Here is a 25,100-nt window from a genome sequence, read left to right on the forward strand (position 1 = left end):
AGTATTTTTTTTATTATCTACAGAACAACGTCTGTCGGGTCAACTAGTCAGCAATAAATAATACTTGTTTCCTTTTCCTTGTCATACATTTTTGACGTTATCTAAAACGCTAAAATGTATCTATAATATGCTTATACATTGTTCACACGAGTTGACAGTCACTAATCTACATTTAAGTACCCACCTACATGTCCCAACGAGGATCTTGACCGGTGACTTTGAATAAACGCTCGAGTTTATACCTAAGCCATTTGTGGCCCGCGGTTTCAGTCCTTTATAATAATTTTATATCATAATGTAGTTGCGATTTCACTTAAGATGTACTACGGATCAATTACGTTGGCAATAAATGTACAAAAGAGCAGTTTAGTATCGCTTTATCTTCAGACTTTAACCAATCGAGATAAAGCCTCTTGCTGCTAGACAACCGATGAAAACAAGTCAAGTTTATTACTAAAGTGTGCGTGACAAGCTACGTGTTACACACGCGATTTGTATTGCAGTTTATGTTTGTATGCGTGCTTTGCTTAAAATGGAGTTTACTTAATATAATTCGAATTTTTTTCAACATTTTCACAGCTATCACAATAAATTGACGTAGTACATGAAAAACGTTCCCGGCTAATAACATCACATTTTAAGGAATTTGTATTTTAAACTTTAATAAGTATTAGTGTTTTCCATACATGTGGGTTGGGCTACTAAGTCATGATGTCATTCAAAGTGACAGTAGGGCTGCCATTTTTTGTCAGTCCGTTAATATGAATCACGTGACCAGTTTTGTGTTCTTAACTCAATTTCGACATGATTGTGGTTTAGAACGTTTTTCTGGAATTACGTCGAAATAATCTAAGACTATTCCGAATGAATCGCACTCTCATATACGAAATGAACTATTCAAATCCGACTACGAAGTAACGAGATCGCGTATATAAAAAAAATCAACTTTATAATATCAGTTTACAGGAGTTACTATTCTAGACAATTTCCTGTTCGTTTATTGATGTCTACAATAACTAAACAAGCACATGGTTTTATTTAATGTTGGCGTTGAAGTCCTTAGCAGCATTCGGACTTACTGTACAACTATTTCATTTGTGAATTATTAATATATGATAAATGGCTTAAAGCGGAAAGGTACCTGTCGTATGGTTCACTTGGTTGTAATTGTCTTATTAATAGTTTAAACACATTGATTTACTCATGTGAGCTGTTAATTTTTTTTATAGTTCAATAAATGAATTTGAGAGGCAAGGCGTAATAGAATGCTAAAGGCAGAAACATCATCAGTAAAAAAATGTTTAATATAAGGATATCAAACATGTTTTTACTGATTTTTCCTTTTTTTTTTTGCCACGAGCCAAAAAATCGTGGCAAAAAAATTAAATCAAATCAAAGTCACTTTTTTCATGTAGGTTCAAGGAAATGGCACTTGATATCACTGTCAAGTTTTCTTTTCCTTTGACATTTTAGACCACTTCGGAAAAGGTTGAGATTTAATAAGAAGAAGTGGTAAGAAACTGATTGCCACTCTTTAAATCAACTTTTACAGCTACATCGTTATACAAACCATTTTAGGTAATTAGAATTTATTTAAAGTAAACTACTAAATACTAATACTTAAAAACGAATTAAAAAGTAGATGCATCAATCCACACACACCGTAAATAAATAAATGTATTATGCAAGCATTTTATATAGCGATATAAAATATAATAACTTTACTTTTAAAAACATGAGGCAGAGTTTCTGGTAAACAAGGTCATCCAAACACCACTATGTATGTAATGTACCTATTAAATTTAACAGCAGCTGGCATTCCAGGCAGCACGAGCCGAGCAGGCAGCGGCGCCACACGCTACCATCCACTGCCACCACTGCTACCACGCCACCATGCACTGCCACCAGTGCTACCACACCGGCACTTCCACTGTCCCACAGCTCACCATTAGCACACAACTGTGTCAATGACAGGTCACGGTCCACCGGACAGTCGGCCTGGAGAACGGTGTCGCAAAACTGGCGACATAGAGACAACTTTCCGGCACTAGGTAATCAGCGATAACCGACTCGATAATGTTGATACCGTAGCACGCTAGAGTAGAGACCGCGAGATGAAACACGTCCAATCGATCGACTTTTTCAAAACTTTGGGGGAGCTAATAATAATTAAAAGGGAGCAGCGAGGGTTGCGGGGTCGACAGTAAGCGCTCGTGTATACAACTAGTGGGTCATTGTACGAGGGGTCGTGTTGATGTTGAACACGGGCGCGGGGAGACGCGGCGCTGTGAGGAGGACGCGAGACGATCGCTCCGTGTCTCGCCCCGATTCGAACTGACGTACGGTCGCCTGACGCCTGCTCTACTCAGTACTCGCCTGACGCCTCACGACGGTAGCCAAAAGCCGTCGTCGTCGGGTTCACTCGATGCCAGCCGCCCCCGCGGCGCTTATGGTTCCCATGTGCGACTCGGAGCTCTATCACAGCACTAACACACTCATAATACTTAAAGTATAGACTATACCCGAGGGCGCGTAAAAGCGCGGGTAGAAGCTAGTAATATGTTCTACAAAGTCCCCTTCGACCATGGAATTCTAAATAAGAATGTAATAGAAATATTGCTAATAACTTGTGGGACTAGTGACTAAATGATGGCAATATCAATAAATTAAGAATTTACAGTTAAAATGTTCTTCATACTATATTTTATTTAAAACAACAGCAGTTTAGTTAAAAAGGACTTAACAGTAAAATGTAATATTTTGATTGGCATAATACATAATAGCTTGCGGAACTTTTCCTAGTTTCGATTACGATACATTCTGTGAAGTCCTCACATGTATAACGAGGCGATGTCACTTCCAGTAAGGATTACTATGATAACAACACAAACATGCTACTATAGTAATAGACTATATTAGGATCATTATAATATTTATTTTTATGGAAAAAGAAGACAAACGACAAGCGAGCGTAGGAGTCACCTGGTGTTAAGTGATCACCGCCGCCCACATTCTCTTGCAACACCAAAGGAATCACAGGAGCGTTGCTAGCCTTTAAGGAAGGTGTTCGCGATTTTTTTGGTAGAACCCATGTTATATCGTCCCGAAAACACCGATTTGACGCAAAAATCTTTTTGCAGGATCTTAGGCCGGGTCCACATTATAAAGATAGATCTCTTGCAACACCAAGGGAATCACAGGAGCGTTGCTAGCCTTTAAGGAAGGTGTTCGCGATTTTTTTGGTAGTACCCATGTCATATCGTCCCGAAAACACCGATTTGACGCAAAAATCTTTTTGCAGGATCTTAGGCCGGGTCCACATTATAAAGATAGATCTCTTGCAACACCAAAGGAATCTCAGGAGCGATGCTAGCCTTTAAGGAAGGTGTTCGCGCTTTTTTTGGTAGTACCCATGTCATATCGTCCCGAAAACACCGATTTGACGCAAAAATCTTTTTGCAGGATCTTAGGCCAGGTCCACATAATAAAGTTAGACGGCTAAGTAAAGCTTTGAAACAGAAGTGAAAGAGTACGTGTAGCGAGGGGAGTTTTTATTCACCCTCATTCTATGTATATGGACAAGGTCTTAGGACATAACTTTAATCAACATTTAAATATAACACTTGTTTTTTGTTTGTTACACATAATTTGTCTTCAAAAATCAGTTTATTTCTATTGACTATATTGGCTGACTTGATAGACAATTTTTAGAATAGAAGGACAAACCTGTGTAGGGGGTTACTTGATGGTAATCGAATACCGTCGCTCATACTGTATTGGAACAACAGAGAATTACCAAGATAAACGCCACATATCCAAACGGTATGTTGTTTTAATTTTGTGGCGTGTGGTACGATGGAGGAATGCGGCGGCAGGCATCAGGTCAAATGCCTGCTCAGAACATTCCCCGTGATAACCGCAGTAATAACGCACAATGAGGCAACGACCTTACAAAACGCCAAGTGGTTAAGATTAAAAAAAAGTCTTTGATCCTCTTTTTTTTTATGAAAATAAGGGACCAGATGAGCAGGACGTTCAGCTGATGGTAATTGATACGCCCTGCCCATTACATCGCAGTGCCGCACAGGATTCTTGAGGACGTCATTGGAACAAGTTTATGGAATTCTTCAGTTGGGTAAATGTATTAAAATAAATAAACTAAGAAGATAGAATAAACTCATGCTATTACATGGAAGAGGAAGACAAGGAAACACTTTCCCTGCAACATGAAATCTCAGGAAAGTTGCCTGCACTTTAGAAAAGTGTTCGCGCTCTTTTGTATGGCACCAATATCAATGTCCTGGGAACGCGGTGCAGGGAAGCTCAGTCCATAGTTGGGCTGATGATAAGGACGACAATGGAACCAAATCGATGGATCGCATTAATTGCAAATTCAAGCATTGAAGTGATTAGTCAGCCGTAACAGTAACCAAAATGCAATCCTAATAACCTAAACACATGGTCGGATTTGTTCCGACCGAACCATCGGCTGCGGTCCGGTAGCGGACCATATTCGATGGTGTGTCGTATTGTTCATCGCAAAAATATATTATTATTACCGTCCGGACCGATACGACCTATGTCACATAGGAGTAGTTGGTGCCAGGCTCCCACCGTACCGCCCGATGGTGCGGCCGTACCAAATCCGACCATGTGTTGAGGGTATTAGTTCACATGGCCTTTAGGTCTTTTATATAGAAAGCTAGAAAATCCACTTAAGTGCACAGACACAATTTTGTATATATTAGATTGTTGCATTTTGTAAGCACAGTAGGTAGTTATTGTATTATTTTTTTTATTTTTATTTTTTTTATTTTATTCAGAAACAAACAGTCATTTATAACTATATTAGCTGAGAAACATTTAATAAAATATAGACCTACAGTTTCCTAGATTTTTAAAAACTACATCATTAATTATTTTATATAATACAAATTCTTAATTATAGACATAAGTTTTGAAGAGTTACATACCATCTACATTATTAAACTACAATTTTTTTTTTTTTAATCTATTTTATAGTTTATTTAAAGCAAACAATATTAACATAAGTATTGAAGAGTTTCCTACATTTTACAAACTACATTATTAATTATTTTATATAACACAAATACTTATTTATAGATATACATTTTGAGGAGTTACACACTACTTCAATTTTAATAACTACTTAATTAATTATTTTTTTTAAAGCAAACAATATTAACATAACTTTGAAGAGCAACATACCTACATTATAGACCAACCGTTTCTTACATTTGTAATACTACATCATTAATTAATTGATATAAAACAAATACGTACTTAATATAAACATCATTTTTGAAAACCATCATATCTATTCAAAAACCATCATATAGTCAACTTTGATGGTAAGTGATACGCCCTGGCCATTAACAATGCAGGCCCACTCAGGATTCCTGATTGAAACCAACATTGAGAGTAGCATCGTAATTGCGATCGTCACTTTGAGTAGTAGTAGAACATGCACTATGCAAGCTAGCCATTAAATATAAGGAATATTATTTAGACATGGCTGGGAGTAGGGGGGAGGTTCTCGCAGCCCTGTCAAGCTAGGACGACGCAACAATAAACCAGTCCACTGTCGGAATCGGCGCTGGGCCAGTCAAGCGTGACATCGAAATTGAGAGACACAGATAATCTGAGAGAAAATTGTGGCTATCGAATTTATGAGGTTTTCCTGTTAACTCTGCTCATATATTCATAGATCCCTGGTGAAAAAAACTGGATTATCACCATTACTGAACACATTTATGGATAAAAAAAGTGTGTGTGTACTTATGTATTCACGCAAGAAGTTATACTTCTTTGGCCTAACAAAGCAAAAATCCTTAAAATTATTTATTCCTCGTGGTATTCTATGTTTGTAGAAAGTACAATATTGTATAAAACTTGCAAAGACGGCTTTGACAATTAATTATTCGATAAGAAATAAGGCTGTACGGGCTTGAGCCCCTTGCCTATCCTAATAATGGACGAAGAAATCAAAAAAAAAATACATTGAATGTCGCAAACAACAGAAAACTTTAGGAACAAACTTCAACCTGTTACTTTTTTGTTACAGTGATGCGCGCGCATTTTAAATTCACTCTCATCATTGTTTCGCGCCTAAAGAAGTATAACTTCAACAATCCAGTATCCAATTTTAATCATAAATCGCTAAGACACCTTGAAAAGCTCGAGTCCACAGCCCTCTCCTGACTCGACGATACTCCACTAGTAATTACAGGTAGTATTTTTAAAGTTTTTTGCGAGTTTTATACCCATAGTTTTAGGCACATTATTTTGAAACGTCATCAGCTGAATGTCTTTAATCCCTACTAATATTATAAATGTGAATGTAAGTTTGTTTGTTGCGTTTCTCTAACCAACTGAGCTAACCGTTCGAGTGACGTATCGTCATAAAATCTTGTATGCTTTGTTCAACTCTCAGATTGTGGCTTCAACTACAGGATCTACTTTACAGTTGATAACCTGCCCAACCCCAATATTTGCATATTATGAAATTGACTTGAGATGTCGCTCTTGTAAATAGAAACAATTTGTTATGTTTTTAAAGTGATAACCCTCACTTCTAGGATTAATGCACATATAAAATTTAAAAAACAAAATTTTATGAACGATGCGGGACTCGAACCCACTCCTTCGGCATTATCATCAGAACCCAGCTGAAATCTCATCACGATTCATAGCTTCCAAGATGTCTATCTGCCACATATCACCTGCCCAAGTCTCGTGTAAGTCAACATTAAATAGCTGTTACACGACGCCTCTTTGTTTGAACGCGATAATCAAGTTTGCCAATCGACAATTAACTACGCATTAACTAACAGTTAAACACATATTATGCACGAATAAGGACAAATATTTAGAATAACATAGAATGGTTTTCTCGGAAATTGCGCAGGTAAGAATTCTGCATTTTGCTTATTAAACGATAAAACATGATTCGCTGACGAATATATATAATACAAATAAGAAATAACATAAGCTTCCTTATACAAATATAAGGCTGCCTACAGCAGTATGGAAATAGACGTAAATATGCAGATAAAGACAGTATAAGATTAGCAATGGAAATATTATTCAATGTATTTATGGCTTTGGCATACAATAGAACGATATAAGTAAAATAATTCTCAAGCGATATATACAAATTTATATGAATTTTGAACAGTAAGTAATATCAGTAAGGCCTGAGTGAGTATTTAAATCAAATTAAATGTAACCTATTAAAAAATACTAGCTGTGAAAACGTCGAAAAAAATTGAGGTTGACAGTTAACCTTATTTTAAGCAATGCAAAGCACGCACACTAAGGTAATCAACCTAGCCTGGGGGCCTACTCCTAAAATCGATATTCGATAAATCGTGGCATTATTCGTGTCGAATCCTACTCTTAGTTACATCGTATTCAATGTCGAAACGATGATTGAACGAACGAAACATTATTCTATATGATCGGTCCTAACCCTACTCTTAGTTGAAAATATCAGAGACGAATATTCGAATTTCACAAATAATCAAACGTCACTTTTACGATAATCTCAACGACACCTTCTAGGCTGTCGATGCTTATATCGTTTCAAGTTGTATTGATATATTTGCCATACAATATACATACTTAATAAATATTATTGAAATAATTATATGTGATTTACTATTCAACAGGATTTTTTTACTACTAAGTCATTTAAGTCATTTTGTTGATCGTTTATGCGTAGAAATAATGCAAATGGCCGCCTGAGAAATAGGAAGTCGACGAGAAGGGTTGAGTTATTTTTTTTTACATTATATTATCAGCGAGTTTTGTATTATTTATTCTATTTTAAATGGTCATATTATATTCCTAACATATTTTTTTAACATTTACATTATGTGTTAATGATACCAAATTGGTGGTGCAGAGTCTGGCATGGTCATTAGCGCCTAAACTATGTTTTGACTTTTGACACTTAACAGCGACGTAGCACAGATAATGTTTAGGTTTGAACATATTTCATTCACACTAACATCGTAAAAAAATCAAAATATTAGTCTATGGTAACGATAAACGATAAGGAATTCGAACATTTGTTAGAGTAGGATAGTTGCGATATATTCGGAGTATTATCGTATCGTTCCGAATGTATCGTTGTCGATTTTGCGAGTAGACCTCCTGTTTTCATCGGTTGTTGCAAGAGGCTCCATCTAAACATATAAATTATCTATGCCTTATTATTATCATCGTGACATTCTTAATGTGAACACGAGGAACAAACACAAACTTGTTATGCCTACTACTCGGTTACGTCGAGTTAACAAGTCTTTTATTGGGCGATGTATATGCCTCTACAATATTATCCCAGAAAATGTACAAAACACATGTGTAACGAAATTTAAAAGAATTGTTAAAAAACGTTTGTGTGGGAAAGGTTACTATAGCATAGACGATTTTCTTAATGACACCGCAGACTGGGAATGGAGCGAACACCCTCAGGCTCTTTAATTATAAATGTTTTTATATATATAAAAAAGCCCACTGAATTTCTCGCGCCCGTTCTTCTCAGGCCTGAGGCGGTCTTTTTTGAATGGATGGTAGTTTTTGACGTTCAATAAATGATTTTGAATATCCGTCATTAATACTCTCGTTTTAATCTGTGGTTTTCATCTCTACATTTATCCATTATAATTGACTCACACAACCGCATTCACCTTGGGACCGATCATTTTAGCATGTACCGAATTACGAATGGACACTCCATTCACATAAACAACAGCTGTATATTATTCATACATTCCATTATAAGAAGAGAATACGCTGTTCAAACATTAATGAAATGTTTATGGCCACGCCCTTGAACAGAGCCTTCAACGCTACTTACGATTTTAGCGTCCCGAGGTGCTCTTGCGAAAGCTGACAACTACATACGTGACTTGAATGGCTAGTGTACTGTGTGTCGGTTCGAATTTAACGTGGATTTTAATTGAATTCCATAGATTATATACAACTCGGGTGTAGGCATGCAATGCATAAATAGCGTTTATCGGAATATTTATCTCTTAAGTTATTACTTCTTAATATGACTTTTTTTTAATGAAAATAAGGGACGAGGCGAGCAGGACGTTCAGCGGATGGTTATTGATATGCCCTCACCCCAACCTAACTATTGATAACCCAAAAATTCTGAGCGGCACTACAATTGCACTAGTCACCTTGAGACATAAGATGTCAAGTCTCATTTGCCCAGTAATTTGACTAGCTACCGGGCAATTCAGACCGAAACACAGTAATGTTTACACATTACTGTGTACAAAAAAAAAAGCGCCGTTGCGGTACCCACAATCTAGCCGGCTTCCTGTGCAAGGGAGCCTCCCACTGGTAAACTGGACTGTACGTTGGTGTTAATGTAGGGTAGTTTTAATTTATTATAGATTATAAGATACGAGATGGTAGATAATTTTACCGGTTGGGTAAGTCTGTTGCACAGGATGCTGGCTAGATTATGGGTACCACAACGGCGCCTATTTCTGCCGTGAAGCAGTAATGTGTAAGCATTATTGAGCTTCGGTCTGAAAGGCGCCGTAGCTAGTGAAATTACTAGGCAGATGAGACTTAACGTCTTATGTCTCAAGAGTGCCGAATCACTTACCATCAGCTGAACGTTACACATAACGTAACGTACGCGTCGTGGAAACACCGTGCAAGGAAGCTCATTCCATAGTTAGTTCTATCAAATGAATGAAAATACTTTCAACATATTTCACATTAAGTTAGACTAAGTTTTAAGCTTCCACCTTGGATATATCTCACCGAAACGCGTAAAATACAACGCATAAAATTCATAAATGAAAAACAGTCCAACCCTGTTATCGAATTCTATTCCTACCGTCTACGTAATAGATGACAATGTACTTAATCGCTCCGATAACCTTTACGCTGTTTCTCGACAGTAATATCATTATACATTTGGAATTGTTGCGACTCGTATCGTATGATATTATCTAACGAACCGTAACACACACGCAAGAAAGAGACGACAAGTTGAAACACGAGAGAAATAAATGTAAGTTTAGATTAATTATTAGCATTGAGATTATTTATTTAATTCAGAGAATTCTCCATATAAATTAATAACAATATTTCTTATGATATATTTTAGTATTATTAGTCAAATATATTTATAAACCTAGAGCTAACTGTATCCAGTGTTTCTGAAATGAACAGTCAGCTCTGGAGCAATCATCTTTAGGATTCTGCTACATAAAAAAGACTTTACGAAATACCTCAACTAGGTATAGTTTTACAAATGATTTAAGTTTTCTTTAGTGTTAATTCCGCCAATATTTGTTTCATAAAACAATTCGACACGTGTTTCGCCTCTACACGAGGCATCCTCAGGACGTTTTGTCTCGATTTGGCGATATAATATTGGCGGAATTAACACTAAAGAAAACTTAAATAATTTGTATAATTACGGATTTCCGCAAAGTAACGCCTAATTCAATAAATTTTCTAGGCATAGTTTCCCTACGGAAAATAGATGTCATTGAGACATTGAGAGAAAGAGAGAGCAATTATTATATATTAATCTAGGTATTGTAAGGCTGGCTACACACATCCGAAATAACTCTGCATTCATAATCTAAAATACATCATCTAAATTCCGGTACTTTGCCTCACACATATTTTAAAAATTCATATTGATCAGATCAGTAGTCCCGTGATTCCCGACACATGCAGTCGTCTTTATGGAAGAGAAATTATTAATACTCATCGCATTGCTTTTGGCTCTATATTTAAAAAAAAATGCAAACGCAAACACTGGATCCATCCTTTAAATGTGAACAGAGGAAAGGAGTTTAATTATTAACTCATAATCTGAATCCAGTGTATGTGTGCCTCTCTATTAAAATGTATAGGGATACACGCGTTTTGAAATCATAATCTTAAATAATGTGTGTGGAGCTTACTGGTATTGTATGGTATTCTGGGCTTTCTGAATTAATAATACGAATTCCAGATTAAAATAATTCGAATCCAGAGAGCCATTCCGGATATGTGTGGCCAGCCTAATTCAGTTCAATAGATTAAACTCTTTTGCGTAAATATATACAAGAGATTGAAGAAAGAAGATTGATGCAATCTGCTGTCTAAAATATCCCCGTGCAATACATCACAGGAAATAGTTAGTACTTTATGACACTATAGCTACACCTAAAACACTAAAGGACAACATAGCATGGTATTTAAACGTATCCATATCATATCGATGGCAAAATTAGATCTCGAATCACCGGAGCACAATATTTTTATGGAAGAGAAAGTTAAACGAGAATACCGGTCACCTGATGGTAAGTGATCACCGCAACCTTTTTATGACAAAAATGGACGAGATAAGCAGCACGTCGAGCTGATGGAAATTGATACACCATGCCCATTACAATGCAGTACCGCTCAGGATTCTTGAAGAACTCAAAAATTCTGAGCGGCACTACAACTGCTCTCGTCAGCTTGAGACATAAGATGTTAAGTCTCATTTGCTCAGTAATTTCACTAGCTACGACGCCCTTCAGACCGAAACACAGTAATGTATAAGCATTACTGTGATATAGGCGCTTCACGGCAGATATAGGCGCCGTTGTTGTACCTATAATCTAGTCGGCATCCTGTGCAAAAGAGGCTGCCACTGGTGAATTATTATACTCTCTTGTATCACCAGAGGAATCGCAAGAGCATTGCCAACCTTATAAAGAGTACAATAAACGTACATATGAATTCGAAAACCAAAAGCGTGATAATAGATGCTGTGAAAAATACACAATTTAGTAAAGTCTTTAAGCAACGCCAAGAGACACTCTACAAGCCGTTTTTAAAGATTAACTTCACGTAAAAAGCTCACAGCAGATAAAAACGAAAACTTAAAGACCCTCAAGTAAGCCCGAACCCTGGTCTAGACATAGATCATTTGAGACTTGTATTACACAAGGTTGAAAGGATGAGCGCCCAATCTTCCATTAACCTTGTCTAAGCAAATAAAGCCAAGTTTCTTAGAAATATAAAATTCTGACTTAATATTATGAATATAAATAGGTTACGTTCGCGTTACTACGAGTATGTCCTTGGTGTAATTGGACTTAGATTATTCAAATAATTATTAGTCTTTATAAATTTAAAAACAATATATGCTATTTGTAGAAAGAAACAACACTGAATCCAAAAAAGCACTTTATAGATTTTTAGTGTGTTTTCTGTTCGTCTGTTTGTTTCTCCGGGAAATACGCGAAACTAGTGTTTAGATTTAATACTTGTTTTGCATTTGAATTTCAATTTATTTATTCAATAACTAATTAAATTCCAAAATAAAATAAATGAATTGATTAAATAAAAGCTATTTAACACCAGTGGCTCCTTTGCATGCCGGCTAGATTAAGGGTACCACAACGGCGCCTATTTCTGCCGTGAAGCAGTTATGTAGAAGCATTACTGTGTTACGGTCTGAAGGGCGCCGTAGCTAGTGAAATTACTGGCCAAATGAGACTCAAGATCTTATGTCTCAAGGTGACGAGCGCAATTATAGTACCACTCAGAATTTTTGGGCTTTTCAAAAATCCTGAGCGGCACTGCATTGCAATGAGCAGGGCGCATCAATTACCATCAGCTGAACGTACTGCTCGCCTCGTCCCGTATTTACATTAAAAAAACAATTTACGATTTGTCAATCAAAATAGGTTACAGTAACAATGGACTCGCTTCCATTTTCTATAGCCATGACTCATGTCTAGTACACGAAATAAGTTGCACGTGTTTCTCATGCAACAACACGGCTTTGCTAATAGTCTAAACACATGGTTGCATTTGGTCCGGCCGAAACATTGGACGGTTTGACTAGAATAGACTAAATTTTATTAGGAAACTAGCTGACCCAGCAAACGTTGTATTGCCGACATTAAAATTGCGATACAAAAGTATCTGTTGATCGTAGATGGGTGAAAATTTGAAGTTGTATGTATTTTTTAATGCTGACTCATAATCATTTTAATTAAAATAAAAAAAGGTTCAATTCTCTGTCCTACCCAACAAAATTTCATGAGAATCGGCCAAGCCGTTTCAAAGGGGTTTAACTACAAATACCGCGACATGACAATTTTATATATTAGATAACGAGTGTACTACCGCGATTTGACAATCTGACAATTACATCGGATCTTGTTCACAATATCAAAGTTTAAAATATATTTGTGTTTTATGTGAACTCTATTATCTCTCACATTCAAAAACTAAGCGTAAGTTAAAGCTTATAATTATACGCTTAATATTATAGCTATCTATCAGTGTAAGTAAGACTAGTCAAAATTACAAACGTTTTAGAGATACTTAAATCGAAGCAAATAGACACAGGTAGATAACATTATAACTATGATACCATAATGTACAATAAATATCGATTAAATACTCATTTGAAGTTAGTAAAAAGCTGCTGATATTATAAACAAACACTTCAATTCGATTCATATATACCTACTAGCTGTAGGTACCTAGTATGCGTTGCTATGACACGTTATGTATTCAGAAATAAAAGAGTCGATAATTTGTTTATACAATTTTGGGCGTCCGCGGAATCCTAACAAAGTTTCACCGCTATCTGATTTAGGAACGCATAGGGAACAAACATACAAAAATTTATTTTTATAATGAAGAAGAAAATATATTGTGACATGTCAGTATTATATTACTTTATAGATTGTTTACAGTAATAATTTCGTGCCGAATGCAAATGTCGAAAGTGATTCGAACGATTTCTAGCAATATCTCCTCGCGACTGAATTCTATTAAGCGTGCAATTGTTCGGCATTTGCCACGACGCGGACGCTTTACAATTGATAATTAATTGTTCCCACTGACAGTTTTGAAATTAATAAACACGTAATTTGCTGTAAGCGTGGCGTAAGGCCTCCGCCAGCTGGTAGAGTCGTAATAATTATACGTTCGGATGTTATTGTTTTCGTGGTATTTTATGATTTAAAGCAATCTCGTAACTGAGATTTGTCACTGCGTACGTATGGCGTGACGGATTTGTCATACTTATAACAAGGTGGTACTCTATAAGGTGGTCTTACGTTAGGCCCTGAAGTATTGCCAGTAAGCTTAAAACATAAGTACTTATTAGCCATTAACAATCATGTCAATCAAGAACATAACCCAACTATGTACAACCACGATACTCGGTTCATGTCCGCTGGTAAGTTCGAGGTTCCTAGAATCAATAACTACTACGGAGATAGAACTTTAAAAAAAACGCCTACCTTATTTATTAAACAGCTTGCCTGAGGACATCCGACTAGAAACCAGTAAAAGAAAATTCAAAACTAAACTTAAGAAATATTCATTATCAACACTGCCTTAAAATTAAAATTAGATTTTTTATTATATTTTTATCAATATTTGTTAATTACACTTGTATAAAATCAATGTTCTAGTAAGCATTAACGTATTACAAGAGACTTGATCCTGCAGACAAACTCTCCAAACAGTTTTAGCGGGACTAGTTACTAGTTGTTAGCTTTTAAGATTCTTTCTGTAAAGATTAATAGTATAAATAAATAATAATAAATAGTTCGAATACTTTGTGCGTCACCGTCCCACAGGGTGACAGACCGTAGTCTCGTAGCGTCACCCTTCCCCGCAACACCACCGCTACCCGCTGACATCTTATTACCCCGTCCCCGCCGCCCTCTGTCACCCCGTGTGACGGTCGCGCACGAAGTTGTCGGACTATAGTGATCTAATCCAACAGTATATAATTTATGTGAGCGTCAATCACCTTCTAGCATAATAAAATAATTATTTTGGTAAATTGTAATTAAGTGTTCTTCTTAATTCTGTTTAGGATTGTTTATGTTGAATTCATCCAAAAATGTATTTAAATTACTCATGAATAAACATGCGGCAGCAATGAATTAAACACTTGAAATTATTTTTTAATAAAAACATAATCAAAACTCAAAATATATTAATTTTTCGGTCCGGTTAGGGAGGCACTGAAAGCAAACACTTATATGTGAAACAACAAACAAGCAACTCGAACTTACATTCACATTGTGTACTCTTCTTTAATCAAATATAAAACAAACGAGGATAGATTCGGGTCACTTGGTGCTGCGTGATCATCGTGGCCCATACTCTGTTGTCTCTCACATCTCACGAGAAACTTTACCAGTGGGAGGCTCCTTTGCACAGGATGCCGGCTAGATTATGGGTACCTCAACGGCGCCTATTTCTGACGTGAAGCAGTAATATGTAAACATTACTGTGTTTCGGTCAGAAGGGTGCCATAGCTAGTGAAATTACTGTGCAAATGAGACTTAACATCCTATGTTTCAAGGTGACGAGCGCAATTGTAGAGCCGCTCAGAATTTTTGAGCTTTTAAGAATCCTGAGCGGCACTGCATAATGGGCAAGACGTATCAATTACCAACATCTGAACGTCCTACTCGTCTCGTCCCATATTTTCATATACAAAAACTATAGTGAGGCTAGTCAACAGTCAAATTTTTTTCCATCTTCAGCCATGGGGCTGAGACATGGACACTAAAGGCCGACAGAGATCGGATTGATGCCTTTGAGATGTGCTGCTGGACGAAGATGCTTCAAATCCCTTGGACAGCATCCCGCACTAACCAATCCATCCTTCACACTCCAGTAAAACCAGATTCTCATCCATCTGCCTCCGTAGAGTCTCAAAGTTCTTTGGACATATCGCCAGAAAAGATGGCCACAACCTTGAACAACTGATGGTTAAAGGGAAGGTAGACGGACGACGCCCCAGAGGTCGCAGCCCTATAAGATGGTCTGGACAAATCCGCACATCTCTTGATACCGGACTTCATGACGCACTGCACGTAGCCAACGACAGACACAGATGGCGAACTATGGTCAAAAAGTTGAATCCTCAGAGAAATCACGACCCTCAGCAATGAGGAATACGACGCAAGGAGAAGGATAATCTGATGTAACTCCAGTACCAGAGGAAACACAAGATTAGAGCGTCACTGATCTAATAATGTGTCAAATAAAGAACATATCAATCCGAAAACCGAAAACAGTACGTGGTGTGCGTGTGATCGAACCGGATCACAGATGTATTGTGGTGATTGTCAACGGTTCCAACTACTGCGCCATCGCCTTGTATGTAAATAAATATAATGTCCTTTTAAAATGGCAACAGAATGGCGGCACAATAAACGTGAAGTCCTATAAAGGTGCGTACAGACTGGTGAAACGTAATATGAAATGTATCAAAGAATTGGCCGTACACATTGCTGCAAAGTATCATGAACGTTGAAACAAACTTTGTAAAAAAATCTAGTACGGTCGAACCACAACCAAGAGAGAGTTTCTTATTTTCGGTATTTTGAAATCGTGAAAATTTATCAATAAATTATGGCATTACATGTTTTGGATTAATTTGTAATTCGAGCTTTGAAATATATGAGACATATTATATATTATAATTCGTCTTGTTGAATGAACATTGCTCGATGCTTTTTTAAATAGCTTTGTCAACTGAACCTTGGATTAACGTTTAATTTGTATTAATACTCACCGTTCCCTCCCGCCCCGCTGGGCGAATTTTAAAAGGAAATTTACTAATAAATTAACGTTGGAATTTGAAAATAAGTAGCCACAAACCATCTAGGATAAATTTCGCATCGAATGGTGGTACTTTCATGTCGATACGATTAGTGGTTTAGGCGTGAAAGAGCCTCAAACAAAGACCATTTTCATTATATATGTATAGACTAGCCGTTCCCGCCCGCTTCCCTGGGCGAATTTTAAAAGGAAATCAATTAAATAATAAAAAAAAATAAGTAGCCATATCCATCTGGGATACACTTCGCATCGAATGGTGATAGTTTCATGCCGATACGATCAGTGGTTTAGGCGTGCAAGAGCCTCAAACAAAGACCATTTTCATTATATATATATTTGTATATTATATCTAATGATGATAAGATACGTAGCGCGCAACTTTTGTATATACATATGTGTATCTAGTGTTTTTATTTATCAACGCATGTTACCCCTATTCGATTTCCTGTAAGATAACATGTATCTATGCGAAAAGCCAGCATTAGAAACATCTTTAGTCCCGTTTTCCTGTTCCTTAAGTATGCCAAGTGGCTAGTAATATTTCCGGATTGTATAAATGTACAAACATCTACAATTTCTCAGACTAGATTCAACAACTTGTATATGTACTGCCTAATCATGGCACCACTTACTAACGGCCGTTCCCAATATACTATCTACATTCTACTGTCAGTAATTAGCTGTGAATAATATGAAGCTGTCCCAATATACCCGATAAGTCATTCTAATTGTTTTATATTGGGACGCGTGACACTTCTATCGCTGGTAAGCCGTCGATAAGTTTATTGGGACAGAAAAGTCAACGATAGTTACGATTTTTATCTCAAGTAAGATAGACTGAATATTTTGAACGGCCGTTAGACGAGGAAGATAGCATTCATCATAGCTACTTCGAGCTACCCTCGGAAGATTGGCAAGGTTTGTTTAGGTGAATCCTTGCAGACCGACATATTTTTTATTTTTTTATATTGACAGACTTTTATTATACTATTTTTTATGTGCTATTAAAATTTTCCATTCCAAATATTTTTACTAGAAATAATAATAAATAATTTAAAATCACTTATTGTACGTCCAAAACTACCCATGCGAAATAGTATACCTCAGACCTGAGAAGAACGACCGCAAGAAACTCGCCTTTTAGATGGTCGATTTACATTCTCTGGGTGAATTTATTATGTTTAAAGTGATAAACCTCACTTCTAGGGTTAATACACAAATAAAATTTTTATGAACGATGCGCGGCTCGAACCCACGATCTCTGGCGTTATTGAATATCGCTAATTAAGGCAATGTTAAAAAATCTGTCAACGTACACATACATACATACAGACAGAGAAATACACAACAAAACAGTATTAAATTCGCGAGAACAAACGGCCATGCTGTCACCTTATGATAAGTGATCACCGCCGCTTACAATCTCTTGCAAGACCGGAGGAATTATAGAAGCGTTGCCACTATTTCAAGATAGGAGAATGCGCTTTTTTGTAGGTTCCATGTCGTCACTAGAAACACCGCGTTCGTAGGTTAATTTCATAGTTTCGTTGTATGTGGGACAAAATGTCTTGAAAACTGTGGAGGCGCACAACAGTTGGTGAAAATGATATAAAACATAAATTAACTTTATAAGGTTGGGAACCCTTAATATAGCACGAATTTCCTTAAAGCATAATTATCCAAGTTTATTGTATCCATTGTACTGAACAACAAAAACAATTACACATCCGATACAGTCAATACGAGCGGTCAACGCACCCACAAATTATTTCAGGAAATATGCAACTATTTCAGTTGTAAGTTGAATGTCCTAGTGAACGCAAAGCCCAGCAGTGTGGTGTCGCGATCAGGTGTGGTGACGACCGACCGTTTGGTTCAAGGGCGTCGGGTGAATGCCACTCATTTTTTTTTTTGCTTTCGTCATATTACGTACAGTCAGCGACATAATTGTATACTTACAAATTAACACACAGATTGACATATTATGGCCTCGATGATCCGGATATGAAATCCTATTACCAAAGTACTTTGGATCCGAATAGTGCGGATGGATTTCGTTTCGGAATCATAGACATAACCGTAAAAAGTAAAGTTTTAGTTACGATCATAATAACGAATAACGTAAAAGTAAATGTCAAGTGAATTTGGGAATAAGATAAACGAAAGACAAAATGTCTAATCGCAAACGACGAATCGTAGACGACCTGTATAGCCGAGTGGTTAGCGATCCTACCTACTAAGCTAGAGGTCCCGGGTTCGAATCCCGGTAGGTGCAAGCATTTATATGATGAATTCAAATTCAAATTCAAATATTTTTATTCAAAATAGGATTTAAAATCACTTATTGAACGTCAAAATCTACCACCCATTCAAAAGAGACTGCCTCAGACCTGAGAAGAATGGGCGCAAGAAACTCAGCGGGCTTTTTTTTAAATATAAAATATGGATTACAATGTAATATCGTACAATAAACATTTATAATTAAAGAGCCTGAGGGTGTTCGCTTCATTCCCAGTCCGCGGTGAAAGGATATGGATGTTTGTTTCCGATTCATGGATGATTAAATGTATTTATGTAGGTATGTTTATATGAATTTATGTATGTTTAAGTAAGTATATTGTATTAAATATATCGTTGTCTTGTAACCATAACACAGGCTATATATGCTTAACTTGGGGCAAGATAATTTGTGTAAAAAGTGTCCATATTAAAAAGAAAACTTCCTAGGTTTAAGATTATTTTACATACAAACGAACAGCGGGCACCAACATAATAATTTTATAAGGCCATGTTATGCGAAAGCATTTTAGAACGGTTAACGCAGTCTCGACTGCATTCAAAAACAAACAGTTGAATTGGTCAGTTACAATATTGGTGCACTTTTTTATGACTCTATGATGAAGCTCAATTCTTAGTAGGCGAATAACACTCACAAAGACATATTATGCAAAGCCGGCGGGTTTATCGATCTACCTTCATTTAAATTAGTGTTACATTACGCAATATCAGAAAACTAATTATAAAAAATTTAGTTCTCCAATTAAATTGTCTTGTCTCCAATTATAAAAAAAAATGTATTTTGTTTACTTGTTATTTAGGGTAATCTTTAAACCGATTTTAGTGGGACTTTCACCCGCAGTAAACGCAAATTATAAGGAGTGACTAACCCCCTTATTCATAATGGTCCGCTAACTTAAAACAGCCGCTAAGGAGTGTTTTTTCTCATTCTGACTAACGTCAATAGAAGAAGACAGAGTGAGAATTAGTAATGCTTTAAGTTGGCAGACTATTATAGATAGATATAACAATTTGATGGTAATGAGTAAAAGAATGACATGAGGGCGTATATATTCTGCGCTAGTTCTTACAACGTCTAAATTTCGCGTATATTTTACACATTTCTACTACCTACTAATAAGTACCTTAATAAAAAATTTAAAGTGAGTCATTTTTCAATTACCTTCTACCCCATCAATTAGCCCAATATTCATAAACTTTATAGATTGCTATCTTACTTGGAAGGAGTTGTTAAAACAACATTTAATGCACAAGATTTATTATAAAATATTTTCCACTTGTTCACCGACTTTTGTCATTGACTGTACAAAGTGATCGAAACCGGATAAATGTCGACATACAACAAACTACCTAATGCAAAGTTATAATAACGCCGAAGTTGATTTAAGAGTTGAAATAAAAAAAAAACGCGTTATAGTTGTAAGCAATAATAAGTTAAATGTAAATCGATTGAATGTTTCCGTGACGTGAGAATTAAACTCGACTCAAGACATTAACTCGTTCTTCAAGTTAGCAATGACAACGATGTATGATGGAAAAGTTTTCTTTGGCTTTTAGAACAAGACAGTCTCTGGCATCATCACAGGATCAGTTTCGCCTTTGAAGGTACACATCTCATGTGATGCTTCTAGTGTTGATTTTGAATGTGACAAGAATTTTTATACGCTTTTGTATGTTTGTAACCGACTTCTTTGGGCGCGATTTTGACCCACTTTAAACGGCTAGATTTCGTTCATACTTTGTAGATTTATCGAGGACCGATGACATTACACTAATTTGATAAAATTATTCAATTTTTCAATTTGCAAAATATGATTTTTGTTAATTTATATAATTTTCATCTATAGTCGATAAGGCAGGAATTGATGTTAAAGTACTTAATAGTTTTAAAGACACGCTTTTATAGAAAATTTAACTAAAAAATGAAAAATAAATAATAGTTAAAAAAAACTAAAAAGCACGCTTTATATAAAATTCAACTAAAAAATAGAAAATAAATTTAAATTGAAAATAGTGTAAAAAAAATATATTTTATTGTAAAAAAAGCGTGGGGTGCTTTTTAAGGTATTATTAAAATAATAATAATTCTTATACACCCCTTTTTTTACAATAAAATATATTTTTTTATACTATTTTCAATTTAAATTTATTTTCTATTTTTTAGTTGAATTTTGTATAAAGCGTGCTTTTTAGTTTTTTTTAAATATTATTTTTTATTTGATACGATTACGAAGCATTCGATCGAGGTGAGTGTCTTCAAGAAAAGGATCACAGGTCAATGGCCGCCGGGTTTGGTACTTTTTAACGCTTTTGTCCTTATAATGATTCATTATGACAACCCACTTTTTTACAAGAAATAAAGTATAATTAAAGTAAAATTAATAGTATTTTATTTATTTATTGTTTTAAATACATATTTTTTTGAACTTCTCGCACAACTTACTAATTTATATCTTGTTTAAAAACTTCATACGCCTAAATTAAAATAAATGAGGTAATTCACGGTCCACGTACAAAAAAAGGTTATATGTCCTGAGAATGAGAACGAGAACGCATACACTCGCATGTCTGTCACTGACAGTCTTGAATATTTGACATTGACAGATTCGTTCAGAAACTCGGTGTGATTTGTTTGCGGCTACGCTGCAGCTGTGCAGCAGTGAGCGCCCTCTGACTAAATAAAACAAAGTGTGAGCGAGTAAGTATAACACTATTTTTTTTTTACTTTATTTTTGTTCAACAGTTAAAAGTATAATTAAGTGAAAAACAGTATAATACTGTTGAAAACAGTATAGTTGGCAACCCTACATAGCACTAGTTTTACTCTGCCCACTGAGCTAGAGGTTCCGTGTCTGTGATGAAAACGGATGTTTATTTCCGAGTCATGGATGTTTATTTGTTTTTATGTATTAAAGTATGTAATATGTATATCGTATTAATGTCTTGCACCCGCAGGTTATGCCTAGCTTGAGGCATGATAATTTGTGTAAGTGTGTCAGTACTATTTTTAATAATATTTTATATTCATTGCTAAGTATTAATTTTACTATGTATCATCGGAAAAATTGATTTATGACCCACTTTGTTGATAGTCCTAATCCTTTTAAAATCATAAAAACACTTAGGTTTATATTTGCACGAAAAATATTATATGAGAATTGGGTGATTGTCTAATAAAATGATAAAAGTTACTTAAGAAATATAATGTTCAAGCGAATTTCGACTTACTTGTTTATGATTTATGAATATGACATTCAGGTGGGTGACGATTCAATTTTGTCGATAGTACCTAGTACCTACTACACCAAGTACCTATTCATTTCTATCTGTTGGTATTTACCGTGTTTTGTGCCAAATCATGGTGAATACCATTGTCACTATCTAGCGAATACGCTTAAGCTAAGTTCATATGGCCGCGCGGCACCGCGCGCCGACGCGCGATGTGAGAGTTCACATGACAGGGTATATACGAGCGCCAGTCTGGCATTAACATTGATATACAATGGACGTGGAGGAGGCAATTTGCTTGTGGATTTTATATAGAAGACTGAGACGTCGCAGAAGACGACAAAGGCGATACTGGGTGCATCCAATATTAAGTGACAGACTTTCTTCAAGCCTGTTTGTCACCTTATACCCTAAGTTGAGGTTACATGAAGAAATTTTTTTTAATTATTTCCGTATGTCAGTTGCAACCTTTGATTTTTTATACGATTTCATTGAAAATGATTTAAAATCCAGTGAAAATGCTGTAAGATATTGCATATCACCAAAAGAAAAACTCATTGTAACATTGCGGTAAGTTAACTGTTTATTAATCATAATCACAGTAAAAATTATAAAAAATAAGAAATTATGAGCGAGGCTTCTTGGCAAATTAACTTTTAGTTTAATTGAACAGATCTAATTCTTGAGAATCTTCGTATGACGGGTCACAAGTAACATCACCCGGGGGTGATGTTGCTTGCGATGAACTTGTGGGAGGTGAAGTGTATGAACTAGTTGTATAGCCATATTGTGTTGATTCTCTATCAGAGTACTGCATTGGGTTGCTATATTGAGAACTTTGAAATGAAGCATGATAGTTTCTGGGTGGTCGTTGTGAGCTATATGAAGTAGACGGGTAGTTAAAATCTTCAAGTGGCTGTGCTCGTGTAGCTTGGTATCGTTCTAATAAATTATAAATTTCAATTTTCAGTTTTAAACGCCGGTTTTCAGGAACTTTTTTTATTTCCCTAACCAATGAAAGACAAAATAATTTATCTTCATCGTCATCTTTCTTTTCTGCTGCATTATTATTTCGAGTATTTATGCTTTGTTGTAAAAGATTTGCAAAATGTTCATCGGCAGGGTGAAGTTTGAATTTTTTCCGGGGCACATTTTCTGTTGAAGCTTGAACGCCGCTGCTGTTAACTGCACTATCCAAATCAGGATTCTCTGTAACTTCCGCAACATCAAGGCTGTTGTCAGTTTTTCGTTTCTGGACAACTTGTTTAAGAAATGACAATCTTTGGAAATACGAAAATGAAGATGGTGTTGATGCTGAGGAACCAGACTTCAAATGTTTTGTTTTCTTAAGTTCTTTTACATAGGCATCTCGTAAATTTTTCCATTTTTTTTGCAAAATCGATCCTAGAAAGTAAATAATTAATTATTAGTTTTCATTGCAAAACTATTGAAAAATGTTGTACGATACGGGTGCATAAAGAGTCCTTATGACCTACTCGTACTTTATGCACGTGTATCTTAAATAACTATTATGTTACAGGTACCTAGCAACTGGTTCTTCATTTGCAGAGTTACAATATGGTTATAAAATTGGCAAGTCTACGATATCGGGTATAATTAAGCAAGTGTGCCAAGTTTTTTGGAGAAATTTAAAAACTTTGGTCATGAGTCCACCAACAAAAGAAATCTGGACACAAATATCTATACAATTTGAAAATAAAGCATATTTTCCAAATTGTGTTGGAGCGTTGGACGGCAAACACGTTCGTTTAATACAGCCACCAGAATCAGGATCAATGTATTACAATTATAAACACTTTTTCTCATTAGTTTTAATGGCTTTATGTGATGCTAACTATTGCTTCATATGGATAGACGTTGGAGCTTACGGAAAAGACAGTGATTCGGGTGTTTTCAAGGAAACGTCATTATTCAAAAAACTCTCAGAAAATTCGTTGAACTTACCAGAGCCTAGATCTATCACAAATAATGAGAGCGATGCATTTAAACTACCATACGTAATTGTAGCTGACGAGGCTTTCGCTATGACTAAAAATTTGATGAGACCCTATGGTGGTAAAATGTTGTCAAAAGAAAAAAAAATATTTAACTACCGCCTTTCTTTAGCACGAAGGTATGTCGAATGTACATTTGGCATAATGTGTAACAAGTGGCGTATCTTACACCGGCCAATAGACGTGAAGATAGATTTTGCTGTTGATATCGTCAAAGCTATTTGTGTTTTACATAACTTGGTAAGGATGAGAGATGGTATAAATCAGGATGATATGATCAATCCAGCGCCATTACCTAATGTGAATCCAACTAACAGTGGACGAGCAATCCACGAAGTAGATAATATTCGAACTAAATTCACAAATTATTTTGTTACTGAAGGTAAATTAGATTGGCAAGATAAAATGGTGTAATAGGTGATGATTTTATAAAACTTATTTTAAATAAATAAAACTAATTAAAAAACAACTTACCCAAATTTTTCTTTTTTTCTTCGGAATCATCATTTTTGCAAAAAATTAAAACTAGTTCTTCCCAAGACCTTCTTTTTAATATTTTATTTGAATAATCCTTAGAGTTAAGATTCCAAATCGCATCTCTTTTTTCGATTTCGTCGATAAGCAAATCGATAGGCACAATGTCATCTTCGGTACTCATTGCATCGATCTATGTGTCTTTCCGTCTCAAGGCGCGCGGATCAACTGAACAGGTCGATACAGGTTTGAAATACTTGGGCCGCGCGGCAGCGCGCGGTTCTAGATCTTGCGCGCGGGTCAGAGCGCGCCGCGCGTTGGCGTGCGGTACCGCGCGGTAATGTAGACGATAATTATCGTTTATATTGATCTTGTGCCGCGCGGTTCGTAGTTCCGCGCGGTACCGCGCGGCCATATGAACTTAGCCTTAAT

At 35.9% G+C, this 25,100-nt stretch overlaps 3 protein-coding genes across 4 annotated transcripts in view; 1 reads left to right on the forward strand and 2 right to left on the reverse strand.

Annotated features, from left to right (window-relative positions):
- LOC126977505 (protein gustavus) overlaps positions 1 to 25,100 on the reverse strand; it is a 142,602-nt gene that overhangs the window by 114,058 nt on the left and 3,444 nt on the right. The window contains exon 1 of one of the 2 annotated variants that reach the window (XM_050826355.1): positions 1,794 to 2,328. The exons of the other annotated variant lie outside the window; for it this stretch is intronic. Coding sequence (XP_050682312.1) covers positions 1,794 to 1,819 — 26 coding nt within the window. The 5' untranslated portion in view covers positions 1,820 to 2,328. Of the gene's footprint in view, positions 1 to 1,793; positions 2,329 to 25,100 lie in introns of those variants that run through there. 2 annotated transcript variants of the gene reach the window in all.
- On the forward strand, positions 22,348 to 24,675 carry LOC126977496 (uncharacterized). The gene is made up of 2 exons (XM_050826340.1): positions 22,348 to 22,749; positions 23,720 to 24,675. The coding sequence occupies exons 1-2, from the start codon at positions 22,454 to 22,456 to the stop codon at positions 24,606 to 24,608; spliced, it is 1,185 nt and encodes a 394-aa protein (XP_050682297.1). The 5' UTR covers positions 22,348 to 22,453; the 3' UTR covers positions 24,609 to 24,675.
- LOC126977509 (uncharacterized) lies at positions 22,737 to 24,852 on the reverse strand. Its single transcript, XM_050826360.1, has 2 exons — positions 24,669 to 24,852; positions 22,737 to 23,583 (listed from the first exon to the last, which is right to left on the reverse strand). Exons 1-2 carry the CDS (start codon positions 24,850 to 24,852, stop codon positions 22,841 to 22,843), a joined length of 927 nt encoding a protein of 308 aa, XP_050682317.1. The 3' UTR covers positions 22,737 to 22,840.

The sequence above is a fragment of the Leptidea sinapis genome, chromosome 45 (genome assembly GCF_905404315.1).
Source record: "Leptidea sinapis chromosome 45, ilLepSina1.1, whole genome shotgun sequence".
Taxonomy (NCBI): Eukaryota; Metazoa; Arthropoda; class Insecta; order Lepidoptera; family Pieridae; genus Leptidea; species Leptidea sinapis.

Excerpts from the sequence above, each read along its gene's own strand:
- LOC126977496 (XM_050826340.1), top strand. The coding sequence starts at position 22,454 with ATGGACGTGGAGGAGGCAATTTGCTTGTGGATTTTATATAGAAGACTG. Across the intron at positions 22,750-23,719 it reads AAACTCATTGTAACATTGCG|GTACCTAGCAACTGGTTCTT; the intron begins GTAAGTTAACTG and ends ATTATGTTACAG.
- LOC126977509 (XM_050826360.1), bottom strand. The coding sequence starts at position 24,852 with ATGAGTACCGAAGATGACATTGTGCCTATCGATTTGCTTATCGACGAA. Across the intron at positions 23,584-24,668 it reads AGAAAAAAAGAAAAATTTGG|GATCGATTTTGCAAAAAAAA; the intron begins GTAAGTTGTTTT and ends TTTACTTTCTAG.